Source organism: Kryptolebias marmoratus, linkage group LG6 (assembly GCF_001649575.2).
Source record: "Kryptolebias marmoratus isolate JLee-2015 linkage group LG6, ASM164957v2, whole genome shotgun sequence".
Taxonomy (NCBI): domain Eukaryota; kingdom Metazoa; phylum Chordata; class Actinopteri; order Cyprinodontiformes; family Rivulidae; genus Kryptolebias; species Kryptolebias marmoratus.
The window spans coordinates 26138309-26152667 of NC_051435.1; the positions used below are offsets into that span (position 1 = coordinate 26138309).

Sequence of the window (14359 nt, forward strand, 5' to 3'; positions counted from 1 at the left end):
TTTCATTTTGCGCATGCGCAATCCACCAAGCAGATGATTGGAAGAGTAGCCGTGAAGCTGCTGGCTCTGCTAAATGTAAGTACTTTTCGTTACGTTCTTCATGTGTGACAAGCTAATAATGCTGACAAGGGCCTTCTGCACATGTGTGAATCAGCAGTACATTCATTGTATGAATCCCTACCCTGCCCTCTCTTACAGACTCCCCCAATGACTTATATCCTACAGCCATGACACGCCGCTTTAAAGGCTCGGGCCAAGGTGCAGCGAAAGCGACGCCATCTTGCTAAAGTAATCTTAAAGGCGCAGGACTGTGTAAACCAGGGGTGGGCAATCCTGGTCCTCGAGGGCCACTATCCTGGAGGTTTTAATTGTTTCTCTGCTCCAACACACCTGATTTGAATCGATGGGTGATTAACAGGCTTCTACAGAACAAGAAGGGGTAATTTAACCACTGAATCAGGTGTGTTGGAGCAGGGAAAGAAGGAAAACTGGTTGCAAATAATCAAAATGGTGACAGGCCAAATGCTGAACTTGACACTTCAAAATAGCAACTGACAAACAAATTGAGGTCACTGGAGCTACTTCTATTTCTTGCATCAACAAGACCTCAAGGCAAAATGACGTATTAGGTTCACTACAGAAATTATTATTATTATTATTATAGTAACAGCCAGCAATGTCAACCTTGGTACTACATTACCTCCTCTTATAACACTTTCTTAATATAGTGATTGATTTCATGTGGTTTAGTGGGTTCCACTTAGACAAAATTATCAGAAAATAGCCATCATTAATCACCAGCAACTTTTTAAATTCTATGGACTTGGACTGAAAGTACATCTACAAACAAATTACTTTTGGACTAAACTGGTCACAACAAACATTTTAACTTTGCTTGATCCCAAAGTTAGACTAAAACTAAAAGCTTACAATTTTTGCAATTTGTTTGTCTCATTTCTATGGAACTGTCAAAGAAACATGCAAAACTAATTTTCTGCTTCTAATAATGAAAACTTTCAACATAATAGGGTCACTGCAAAGAAAAAAAAAAGATTTTTTATTTTTTTTGCATTCCAGTAAAAATATTTAAAATAAAGTCAATATACTATTTAAAGATAAAGTGAAAATGTTAAGAAAAAAGCTGAAATAATATTTTAAGAACAAAGTCAATATACAAGAATAAAGGTGTCATTTTGAGATCAAAATAGGTTTAAAAACAACATTATTTTAACACATATATGATGCCATGTGTCTGGAGCTGTACACAACCTGCAAACAGCTTTGGGTTAGATTGTGTTGTGGGTATTTTACTTTACATTTAAATCCAGGTAGATTAAACTCTGGACATCACAAAGCTATGGTTGATTTACCGTAACATTGATAATCATGACACTTAACTTTTTTTTTCAAACTTTTAGCCTTTACATCTTCAGTAGGGGTTTTTCACAAGAACAACAATAATAATATATTTTTGAAGGTTAAGATAATTTGGGAATATTTTGAGGTTAAAAGTAGGGTTTTAGAAGTGAATTGGGTTCACTTCCTTGGGCTTAGTTTTGAAACACCATTTCAACTTCATTCTCAGTATGTCTGCTCTTTTCTTGACATTTTGACTGTAGTCTTGACAACTTTATTCTCAAAATTAAAAAACAAACAAACAAAAGAACCTACCTCCTCCTTTTTTCAGTTTTGAGAATAACCTAATACACCATTGTACTTTCTTGCTCTCCACATGGCAAACACAGATGCTAGCATCCCATAAACAGATTACTGCAATTACTGCTTTTCATTTGTCTGAAAAGGCAGAACTGTTGTTTTCAGTGACCAGGCTAATTATTATTAGCAAAACAAGCTGATAACAATTTATTACACTGTTTTCAATCAATCAATCAATCAATCAATCAATCAATCAATCAATCAATCAATCTTTATTTGTATAGCACTTTTACACACCATAAAGTGACCAAAGTGCTTCACAGGTAAAATAGGCAAAAATAGTGAAAGAAATAAAAACACAGTGACACAGGATAAAATAAGCAATAGAAGCAGAAAGAAATAGTAACATAACGAGCCTAATTCTCCAGCTCCCCAGAATTAAAAGCCAAGGAAAACAAGTGAGTTTTTAGAAGAGATTTAAAATCACCCAAACGTCTGGTGGACCTTATGGATAGTAGGAAGCTGTTCCACAATTTAGGAGCTACAGCGTAAAAAGCCTGATCTCCTTTAGTCACTAGTTTAGTCCTTGGGACAACTAAAAGCATTTGGTTTTTTAGTTCTCAGAATCCTAAAGGTTATTCTAAAAGAAACAGGCAGCCAGTGTAAAGAGGATGCTCATAAAGTCTTCTCCCAGTAAGCAGGCGTTCAGCAGCATTTTTCGACAAATTTGAGCTCAGTGTTAAAGATAACCCCCACATTCCTGACAGAATAGCAAGCGAGTAAGTCAAGAGGGCCAACAGTGCTGTTACATCCTGCCAGCAGGTCAGAATTACCAAAGAAAATGTTGTCATTTAGACCAAAGAGCAGGCTTGACAGAAGCGAGCCGCACACACTGGTGCCATCTTGTCAATTCTATGGTTCTTTGCAAGCGCAAATAATGGCAGCAGCTACAACACATTCGGTGCATCCTGGGAAAGGCAGGAATTTCGGTATGTTTCTGCTGGAATAACTGTGTAATGTAAACGTTTATAAAACAGTGTTTGCATGAAATGTAAAAAGATTTTTGTGATTGAAGTTGTTTTATGATAGAAAAAATTCTCTTTGGTCTTCACCCTCTCAAGGCTGAGAGCTCATTCATTTGGTCAGAACAAACATTTATCTTTCCTGAGATGAACTCCACTTTAAAAGGTTTGAATGTTCAGGAGTCTTGGTGGCCTCTCTCACTATTGTCCTTACACGGACACGCAGTTTGTGAGGATGGCCAGCTCTTGGTAGATTTACACAAGTCACATCTTCTTTCCATTTCTTGATGATGGATTTACCACAACTCCTGGGATGTTTAAGGACTTGGAAATTCTTTTGTATCCATTCTGACTTGTACTTGTAATCTTTTACCTGAGTTGAATTTGAACAATCACTTTAAAGGGAGTGAACATTTATGCAATCACTGATTTTTATTATTATAATTCTGGAAATTTGATCCCTTAAGTTTAGGAACATTTTATATTTAAATATGTCAGATGTAAGTGGCTAAACAAACTAAAATGATGCTTTTAGAACATTTGTCATAAAGGAGGAGCAGAAACTCTGAGACATGAGATGATAAATGATGATGATAAAAAGGATCACAAAACATTAGTAGCACACAGTTTTGAATATAACCTTGTGATAAGTTGCTAATAATGAAAATGAAAACAATAGTGCTTTAGTTTTCTTTTTAAGAAAAGAAAAAGCTGGACAAAGTGCCTAAGCAAAAAGAAATAAAGTGCAGCAGATGATATTATTGTGCTCTCAGGTTGCTTGAAAATAACAATTCATAAAGAACTGGCAAAAAAATACTTAAAAATTATTGGGCTGGGCAAAACCTCTGTGTTTGCACATCCTAACCTCACTTTTGCTCTAAAAACAAAATAGTAAAAACTTAATAAACCTAACAAATGCAAATGAAAACAGTTTTATTAGTTTTGAGCTATAAGGTTTGCCATTCTTTAAGAGCGAAATTTAACTTACTGGATATTACATAACAACTTCACTTAAAGAGTGATAACTTATCGGTTTAAACATTAAGAGACTTTTCTCATCCAATCTTCATCTCGTTTCCGGTTGGGAGCTTCACTTCATTTTTATCCATTGACAGAGTCCAAGGAAACTGCAGTTTTAAAGAAACATTCATGGTACCACTCTTCCTCCATATTGGATCAAAGCCAGTAGGACTGAACGGAGAAGCTTGCGAGTGGGGAAGCGCCAAAATGGAGGACACTGGAGCAGTTTCATAACTCCCGAGGAGGCGGGGCTTAGTTTTCTGGAAGCTCCGTGTAGCCGAGAGTCTGACCGAGCCGTACGGGGCGACGGTGGGAGGACTGGGAGGTGAAACCGACGGCTAAAAAGTGCAGCCTAGCCGAGGAGAAGCAGATGGGGTGTGACTCCTCTGAACGGGTTAGCTTTGGCAGACTTCGTCCAGGAACAAGTGTGCGTGTAGCCCCGAAACACTAAAGCGGAGGCTGTCGGGGATGGAGAGAGGCGTCTGGAACCCACCTGGACCAGCTGCTGTAACCCGAGGCTGATCTCCAGCACTGTCCGCCGGGTTCGGTCGGGCATTTCATCCCCACCCCCTCCGAGCTCAACCTTCAAACCCGTGGAAAGAGTTCGGCGGCCGCGGTGGAGTTTGTAATGTTTGACAGCTGCATACGCTTTGCTTTTTGAACAGGGGGATACCGGGTAGCTGTGTGGAAAAGGCGGGGCCGAAGGTGGGCTCCCGAACTGGATTACTAAGCTCCCCCCGCGCCGACTCCCCTGCGGTTTTTTTTTTTTTTTTTTTTGGGGGGGGGCGACGAAAGGAGGCAACAACTGGGAATAAGAAACCTTTCTTTTGTAACTCTTTCCAGGCTTTCTTGCACTTGACGGTGTTTTGTCAGGTGTTGCTGTCAGACAGTCTCCGTTCTCCATTTAGGACCACAATAAGCCGGTTTGGGACGTTTATTTTGGGGGGGTTTATTCTCCCCAGCCGGGGTCGGAACTATGGCGGACGACGACATTCTCTTTGAAGATGTGTACGAGCTCTGCGAGGTCATCGGCAAGTAAGTGTTGCATTCATTGCCGTTTTATTTCAGCGCAGGTCACTGGGGCTTCCTAATTAGCTCCTGCTGAGGTCTGTCACGCGCACACACGCACGCACAAACAGCTTGGTCGTATTTGTGCACAGCGTAATAATGTCTCTTATTTCTGCTCATTCTATAGCGAGAGTTTTGCAGTATTTTGTTGGAGTACAAGCCTTTTCCATAAAGCCAGGATTCACTTTAATAAAGGCGTGATGAACATGCAACACCTTTACTTTCCAAGTTTTATTGCCCAATTCTACATGCAATCAAAACCCCCTCCAATGCAGCTGCAGCGTTTGTTTCAACATGATTTGTGTGTTCCATGACTTGGCCTCAGTCCCTCTGTGCTTTGACCCAGTGGTAGTTGTTGGCCACTTGATGCAGAGATTAAAGGGCAGGGCACACATGAGTCATTGGATACTGCACATCTGATCTTAGTTAGTGGCAGGAGGTCTAATCCCACCTACTGCAGGGAGACAATGGCAGCTGGTTTTGGGGGAATATGTTCACAGTGAGAAGTAGTCCAAACAGTCTGCAGTTGTCATTTTGCAAGAGACCCGGTTTATGGAAACATGAAGCATATAGGCAAGTTTGCATCCTCTAGCCCAAGGGTAGGCAACCCAGGTCCTGGAGAGCCACCATCCTGCATGTTTTCCTTGTTTCTCTGCTCCAACACACCTGATTTAAATCAGTGTGTGATTAACAGGCTTCTACAGAACATGACGAGGTGATTTAACCACTGAATCAGGTGTGTTGGAGCAGGGAAACAAGGAAAACATGCAGGATAGTGGCTCTCCAGGACCAGGATTGCCTACCCCTGCTCTAGGCTGTAAGTACAAGAAGAAAGATGTAAACACACTTGCTGATGGGATGTGTTTGACTAAATGTGACTAATACCATTGCTGCTATTGTTTTAGTCATATCTAGTTCTGTAATAAAGTGATTTCCAGATTTTTCTGTTTCGGGCCCACAAAATATCAGAGCTTGTGACCTCAAGTCATGCTGGTAAGAGTACAAATTTAGCCTAAAACAGATATACAGTGACAGCACAAACAACCTAAACAACTATAAAGTTTTTATTTATTTGACTACTGTGTCTTTTATGTTTTGCTAAGTTAATGGTAAAAATGTGTTATTCTCAATCATCGTTTAATTAATTTCTAGAAATAATTTCCAGCGTGGTCCTGATCTCAGCTTTGGAAACCACTGCTGTAATAGATGTCGGGAAGGTAAAGCTTGGCATGTCATTAACATTCATTCATGTGGTTAAAACAGGGTTTCTAAGCAGTCTTGAAAAGTCCCCACCCCCTTTGGTGAAAAGTTTAAATATTAGAATATCTAAAAATAGTTCAATTTCATTTAAAAATAATTTGCTCAACCAACCAAACTACATTTTATACTGATTATATACGTGCTGTTTATAAAAAATGCGTTTTGCCATTATTTGTCAGCTTTTGCTTCATCCACCAAACGCTGTGAATTTAACATTATAGGCATTGCTGTTCTGCTTTTTAAATTACTGCCTCAGAAACATCAGGCACATTCAGGCTCATACACCTCTCAGGGTTTTATAGGTACATGTCTCTCAGGTCAGAAAACAGGTAATGGTAAGGTTAAATTCTGTTATTGTTTTATCCCATAAACTCATTAGAAAATGAGCAAGAAAATTTTCAATGTTATTCCTTGTTGTCTTTTTTTGTTTAGTCAAACAAAAAAGTGTTGTTTACACATATAAGAATACAAAGTGCATACATACAGTATAAAAAGACAAAGGCAAATGTATAAATATCTACCATGAATTTATTGAAAACTTTTGTCTTTAAAAGTTAAACACGGGCCAAAAATGGACAGAAAAATCTGGAAATTTGAGTCTGGTGGCTCTTCTCTGACCAGCACATGAACAACTGAGTGTCTCATCCAAATGGCTGCTTTAAATGGAGCACTTCATTGGGCGTACAAACAGAAGCGCCGTCTGATTTAGGAGAAGCTTGGCAGGCATGACAGCTGAGTCAGTCTAAGCAGGCTAACTGGTTGTGGGACTTCCTAACAGTGTCACAGAGATGGTTGACGGCCTGACAGACTGATAAGACCTGTGCATGTTTAGGCAAGCTTGAAAATGATGTGTGCTCCTTTTTATCCCACACAGTCACAAGCAATCTGTTCCTCTCTCATTCAAAATGCACACAAGCATAGCTCCAAAGATATCCTGTTCCTGTCTTTTTCTCCTCTGTCCTCGTGTAAGAGTTTTCAACCAAAGATCAGAAGAGATCCTTTTGAGTTCAAGGCACCCCTAAATTCATGCGCCCTGAGTCAGCTAGATGTAAACATGCTTGATTCCCTGAACTGCAGCCTCTCTCCTTGTATTTGGCAGATTGTCTGTGATTTGCAGAGGGTGACAGCAGCTTTTTATCGTCCGACCTGCTCTCTGTGTGAAGAGCTGCTGTAGCCATGGCTTCCTTTTAAGACTCCAATGAAGCACCAATTGTGGTTTGTGATCCAGAAACGGATCACAACGAGGAAAACCCAAGCAGATGACAACACTGCAGTCAGGAAAGATATTACTTTAAAAGCCTAGCGTGCTGGGTGTTGCATCGCCATGTGGGTGGGTGTGTTCTGAAGGGTAAGGCCCATGTTGCTTAGGGAAACCCAAATATAGGTCAGTCTGAATTGTGCTTGGAAAGCAGCCCTGTGATTTTTTTTTTTTTTTTTTTTAATTTTTTTTCCTGTGATTGTGCAAGTTGGACCTATGTGGGTGATGGAGCTTATGGAAAACAGAATCCACAGACACAAGCAAGCATTTTCCGGTGTGATTGTACTTTTTTTAAACTACCATTCTTAGACAAAAACCTGTTGGTCAGCTGACAAATAAAGCACTCTTATGCCCCTTGTTTCAGCCTGTCTTGCCAGTAAGGGTTAGTATCCTAGACATTATGTTCAGACTACTTTTCTCTCAGAGTACCATATTTTCCGCACTATACGATGCACTGGATTATAAAACGCACTGTCAATGAATGATCTATTTTCGAACTTTTGTCATATATAAGGTGCACCGGGCTATAAGGCGCATTAAGTGAAACAAAACAGCCCTGTCTTTTCAGAGAATACTGCACTGACCTAAAGGCTCCCACATACTCGGGCGTACTTCACTCCGCGGAGGTCCGCGTGGACTCGAGGCGGACTCGAAGCGGACATCCACCAGACACGTCCGCACAAAGGAAAAATTTTTATGACCGCATACCCGTTCTCTGTGTCACACAATAAACTGCCCGGCGAAGAACAGTGTTCACATCGGGCTGTTTTTTTGTGCGACACCAGCCGCTCTCAGGTGAGAATCGGCGCCAGCGCGCATCATGACTGCTGCTCTCTGTGCAGCACTGACAGGTGTGCGGTGGTGAAGAACCAGGGCTAAAGGCACCTTCTTTTCTTCTGTTTTTTTTTAAAGCTAAGAGGCAAGCGATCTTTTCCTCCTCATCTGGTGACGCCATGACTGAATTCGTCATGGGAGAATTTTAGGCAGTCTGTACGCTCGAGTATGAAGTCTCCACCGTCTGCGGACAGTCCGGCTCACGGAGTATGCACAGTATGCCCGAGTATGTGGGGGGCCTAATGCTGCAAGCGGCGCGGCTTTGTAGTTTACTAAAGTCGTATGAAAACATTATGACTTATAAGGCGCTCCGGATTATAAGGCGCACTGTCGGTTTTTGAGAAAATTAAAGATTTTTAAGAGCACCTTATAAACTGTAAAATATGGTAGAGTTTTTGCAAGTGTCTCAAACCCTTTGTAACTAAATTCTTGTAAATTCTATAGTACTAGAGCTGGATTTTGACATCTGCACATAAGCTCTCTAGTAATGTCTAGGTCTAAAAACCCCACCTATGGTAAATATTATTTATTAAAAAACTCATCCAAATCTGTCAACCTTCATTTCTGTTGTTTGTAGTCTTGTAGATTAAATCATACACATGTGAGCAGCTGGCATGTACAATGTCGGGGGTGTTGGCAACAAATAATGTACATTGCCTAAAATATGGTTTTCCAAGTCTTGCATATGGAAAAAAGCTGTGATTTTCAAAAAAATGACTGCTCAATACGCGGCTGCACAGCTCACTGGTCACCTAGTTGCAAACACTCAATTCATAAAGACTGCAATGAAAAATCTGCCTCTTTTTTTTTCACAATTATTAGTCACCAACTAGTCGCGGCCCTGTGGGATTCCACCCTGAACCCAGTAACTCACTGAGCTGTGACTGTTGGTGACTAGTTTGTTGGACAGCATTGCAAAGGAGTGTCTAAAATTTCTCAAAACATTTGTAGGGGTTCTCAGTTTCTTTGCATGAGTTGTAGAGGCTCGCAGTCATGTCACTTGAGTTTTGAGCATGTTTAAAACAATACATTTTTATCAGAATAGTTGCAGAATTGTCGCACAAGTCTCAAACCTTTCTCAATTTTGTTGTGGGTATCTCCAACTCATCTTAAAGCACTAGAGCTATAATTTCACTCCTGCACAGGTCTAGGTCTTCACAAACTATAAATAATTGTTTAAAAACTGATCTAAATCTGCCTATCTTCATTTCTAAAGTGTAGTCCAGTAGCTGCATCATAAACTTTGTGGTGGATTCCAAGGCAGAAACAAAGGGTGCCAAGGTGAGTATGATGTGAGCAGAGATGAGCATCAAAATAATAGGCATGGCCTAGAATACAGGTTTTCAAAGTGTGCAAGCATAAATTGGCTGCTCGAAACACAACTTGCTGGTCATTTGATCTCAAAAACTCAGAATTCAGTGAGACTGCAACAGAAAAATTCCCCATTTTCTCACAGTTTTGAGTCTCCAATAGTTGTAGCCCAGTGAGATACTACTCAAAGTTTCAAAGTGCCAAAACAAGTGGATATGGTGAAGGTCAGTGAAAGTAAACGGAGATTTTAGGAGCAAAAAGACAAGTACATAGAGTAAAACTTGAGAGGAGAAATAAGTAAATACATAAGAAAAGAGTGTCCATGCTAGAGATGAGTGAGGTAGCAGGAGAGGTCAGTAGAAGGAAGCAGTCCATTAGTTTGACTCACACATCAAGAGACATCCTGTGCCCTCAGGCCATTCACTTTTCTACTTCATTGTCGGAAAAGAGTTGTCCACGCACAGAGATGTGGTCTCACTGTGGGAAAGATGAACTGAGAGGATGTTGTTTGCTTTTGTTTTTCCTAATCTTTGCAGCTCTTAAGCTAGAACTATATTGTGTCTCAGGTTTTTGTTGGTGGGAGTACCATGCTGTTTTAACATTACTGATGCCACATCTACAGCCATTGAGTTAATGCAGCAAACCATAGGATCTCAGTTCCTGGGATGATGTCTTATCTTTCAGTGATATCAGAGAGAAAAATTCCACCCAGCTGAAAGAATCAATGCCCCCCTGGCCTGAATATTGGACTTTCTTGGATTTAATGCTGGATATTTTACTATAAAATACTGTACATAACGATAGAGCTGGTGTGCTCCTTTGTGAATAAAATGAATTTTCTTTTTGCATATTGCATGGCCTAAGAAGACACACAGGGGTGCTGTACAAAACCGGAATGTCATTATAACTCTTACCTCAAGGAGGTTAGTGTGTGTGTGTGTGTGTGAAGGAAGTGTCACTTCTTGCAACTGTGCGGTCCAATGTGTCTCTATCCAAGGGGGGACGAGGAGTAAAGCCTGAGGCCTGGCTCTCTTATGTGCTTTCACCTCATCACCCTTCAACCTGGTGGGAAAGATTTCCCTCCTAGTTGCCTTTTTCAGGCTTCCTCCTCTTTTACTAAGGTGCACTTTGCATGCGTAGTCATTTTGGTAATTAAGGTTTTGTGTTTTTAGTAAATATGTACAGGCCTCAACACATGTTGTTTCTAATGAAGCATGTGAAACACTGACCTAGATATGAGCAGGCAGCTCCCCTACTGAAGCCAAGCCTTTTCACAGAATGGGCCCAGGGGCTTGTTTAGCTTGTTTTGGAGGCTGGCTTCGAGCTGACCCTGAGCATTACTAGCCATATTGTGTATTGATAAACTTGCTAGAGGAGCACTGATAATAGCTGACCTAGTCACTAGAGCTAGGGCTTATAGGTCAGTAGGTTAGACATGGCAGTCTGCACAGCAGTCAGCTGAAAGGGTGGTGGTGTTGTTTTTTGGGGTAGGAGCAAGCAAGCAAGCAAACAAACGAACAAAGAAAAACTGTAGGCCACTTTTGTTGTTTCCTTCTCTTTTGGCCCAATTAGAGAGACTAAGGGTGAGTTACCTGCTGTAGCAGAAATAGTTGCCTGATATGATGGAGTTGCTTGCCACATTTAATGTTTTAAATATCAGAGTTTTAAAGTAATTTTCAGGAAACACACATAATCACTGCCTGTGGCTTCCTTTTACTTTTGTGCAGATTTGATTGACAAGGTAGCTGTACATCATATATTACACCAAGCATTTTGACCTTTTAGCTGTTCATTACACATTATCTGTGTGCTACACAAATTAATAGGATTCAACTAAACGTATTGCATTACTTATTTTCTTTATTGACAAAAGATGTCTAAGGTAACACTGTATTGTTGGATTAAGGTTATTTTGATGAAATATCTTTTATGAACAACGTTGTTGTTTTTCTGCAGTTTTTTTTAGTAAATAAATAAATTGATTTCTGATGGGTTTCGCTGTTTAAAACACTATTGTCTCATTAATAAAACTAAAAAGCTGCTGATTGGTTGAATATGTTTCAGAGAAAACTGTAGAAAAGTTATGCCTATTCTAAAACTAAATTAACATAAACAAAACCTTTTGGGCTTAACTTGCACAGTGTTGATAGAAAGTTAAAATGTTCATCTACGAGGTAATAAAAATTATATTGTAAGGGGGAAGAAAAGCAGAAAATTTGCTCTTTTCATGAAAAGCCCCAAATAAATCCACTTTAACTGGGAAACCACAGGACTTAATAAATGACATCCAATTAAGGAATGCGTAGTTTTCTAATTTGTCAACAATGTGGTAGTGGCTGTGACTGAATTGGGCCTGTTGCCTGGTGAGAGTGCACACATGCCACTGTCTCCAGGGGTCCTGCCTGCTCAGAGTCTATTATATGATCTTAGGCTCTCTGTTGGGGCTTAGAGGAGAAAATCTGCTGAAAGCCTGGTTTCTGCATGCACAATTACACAGAGATGATGTAACAGAGAAATCTTACACTGAAGCACTAAAATATTTATCCATCCTCATCAAGCTGGAGAAAAACATCCCCAGCAGGTCATACCGTCGTGCCGTGAGCACTTCTAAGTAAATAAATATGGAGTGAAAATAGTTTCAAAATACCTGTGTGTGTGTGTGTGTGTGTGTGTGTGTAAAAGTATTTGTGTGTGTGTAAAAATGTATTTGTAACTCGTATTATTGTTCAGTCTTATTTGTGAAAGTTAATCCCTCGTGATACAAAATCTGTGCATAGCTGCTTGCTCTGTTTCCTCCTGTAGGGTCTTAGAGAGAGGAGAGATCTGTCCAACATGGCAGCGATGGCGGATGCGCTCCGGGACGTAATGAGGCGTATACATATTTATGTTTGTTCAATATTGATCAATCAGGACCAGGTAATCCAGGCGGACCCATCGGCCATGGAGACTTACGAATTGTTTTGAGGCTCAAACCGCTTAAACGAGTCCTCTATCAGTGGTTCTAGCGCTGCCATAGTAGCTAATAAATTACCTGAACTGCTGCATAAAGTCACTTCCGGGTCACCTAAACCCGACCAAATAAATGTTAAAATCAAATTCTGTCCTGCTGCCAGTTTTTCGATTTCGTGTTTCCGATCTTAGCCTAAAAGTAAAATATGAAAAAACAGGCATTTATTTGTTTTTGGTGTCATATTAAAAAAATAAAATAACCAGTCCGTTTTTCATTATTTGATTTTTTGTAGTCAATTGAAAATGGAAAGAACGAATGATACACAGATTCAGCCCAGTGATCGCGGTCGTGGTCTACCGTCAGAAGTAAGTGGATGTTAAAACTTGCACGTTTTACTGACTGTGTTGAACTATGGAAAAAAAAAAGTTCAGAAGAAAACTCAGATGACCCAGCTTTCTACTAGCACCTAAATGCAACATCTACGCACAAATCTGGGAGCTCCCCGGAAGCGTGAAATGAGTCTCAAAAATAGTTGTGCACTCATAACTGGATCTGTACGTAACTGGAGTTTTGTGTGTATCTGGCGACTTGTGTGTACTTTTTCAACATTTGGAGGCGTAGGAAAAGGTTTATTTTCTTTTTAAGGCTTACAATCATTTTTCACAGATACAACTATCCAAACTTACACACAGAGATGCTTACACGAGTTACAAATACATTTTTACACACACAAATACTTTTACACGCGCACAGATCCTTTTACACACGCACAGGTATTTTGAAACTATTTTCACTCCATAAATAAAGTGTTTGTTGAGATCCTCACACGAACAAAATGTCTTCATGTTCACACAAGCTACCTAAGAAATGCAGCATTTTTTGTGAATTGATCATCAGTGAGCAGAATTTATAGGCAGTAAAATACCATATCTACAAATTGTTCTACTAAAAACATATTACTAGACATTCATAGATGCTTTTATTGGACAATATACAAATAGAAGTCAAGTCTATTTAGGTATTTATTTATCAACATTTTATATATTATTTTCACAATATTGCAAAACACAGTTAGACAGAGGAGGATGACTTGATGTGGTGACCCCTGAGAAGGGAACAGCTGAAAAAAGGAAAAAAAAAAAAAAAAGAACAATCACATGTTATAAACAAACATTTCAAACAAATCAGAACCCCACCCCCTCAGCCCCCTGGTTTATTTCAGTCCTCAGTTGGGTAGCCAATTTATGACTTTCATTACAGTTTGCTTTCTGTCATATTAAACATTGCAGATGGCTGTTATGTACACTCCAGGCCCTCCTATCATGTGTCATGCCTGTCCCTCTTATATAGTACCGTATTTTCTGCACTATAGGGCGCACTGGATTATAAGACACACTGTCAATGAATGATCCATTTTCAAACTTTTGTCATATATAAGGCACACAGAGTATAAGATGCATTAAGTGAAACAAAACAGCCCTGTCTTTTCGAAGAATACTGCACCGACGTAAGCTTCAAGTATAAACGCCTCCACCACGTCCCGACTTCATACATATATAAGATGCTCCGGATTATAAGGTGCACTGTCGTTTTTTGAGAAAATTTAAGAATTTTAAGTGTGCCTTTTATAATCCGGAAAATTAATGAAGGGTTCCAAAATCAAGGACATGAAAATCATGTCCTTGATTTATTTATTTATTTATTTTATATATATATATATAAATATCTCCCAGCATATTATAAGCCTGGCGGGCCGCCAGCAGGGCTGTAGCTGCCATTGAGGACACCGAGGTCCGGACCTCAGTATTTTTCTGCTGTGTACAGGTGCTGATCATAAAATTAGAATATCATGAAAAAGTAGATTGATTTCAGTAATTCCATTTAAAAAGTGAAACTTGTATATTATATTCATACATTACATACAAACTCATATATTTCAAATGTTTATTTCGTTTAATTTTGATGATTACAAATGACAAC

The 14359-nt window shown here is 39.6% G+C and overlaps 1 protein-coding gene across 12 annotated transcripts in view; it reads left to right on the top strand.

Annotated features, from left to right (window-relative positions):
• Nucleotides 1-3953: 3953 nt before the first annotated feature.
• The window catches only part of caska (calcium/calmodulin-dependent serine protein kinase a), a 253773-nt gene continuing 243367 nt past the window's right edge, over nt 3954-14359 (top strand). For 7 of the 12 annotated variants that reach the window (XM_025008789.2, XM_025008790.2, XM_025008785.2 and 4 more), the window contains exon 1: nt 3955-4733. In XM_025008789.2, coding sequence (XP_024864557.1) covers nt 4675-4733 — 59 coding nt within the window. In that variant the 5' untranslated portion in view covers nt 3955-4674. Of the gene's footprint in view, nt 4734-14359 lie in introns of all 12 variants that reach the window. The other 5 variants (XM_017429054.3, XM_025008787.2, XM_017429055.3 and 2 more) reach the window with 2 other exon arrangements.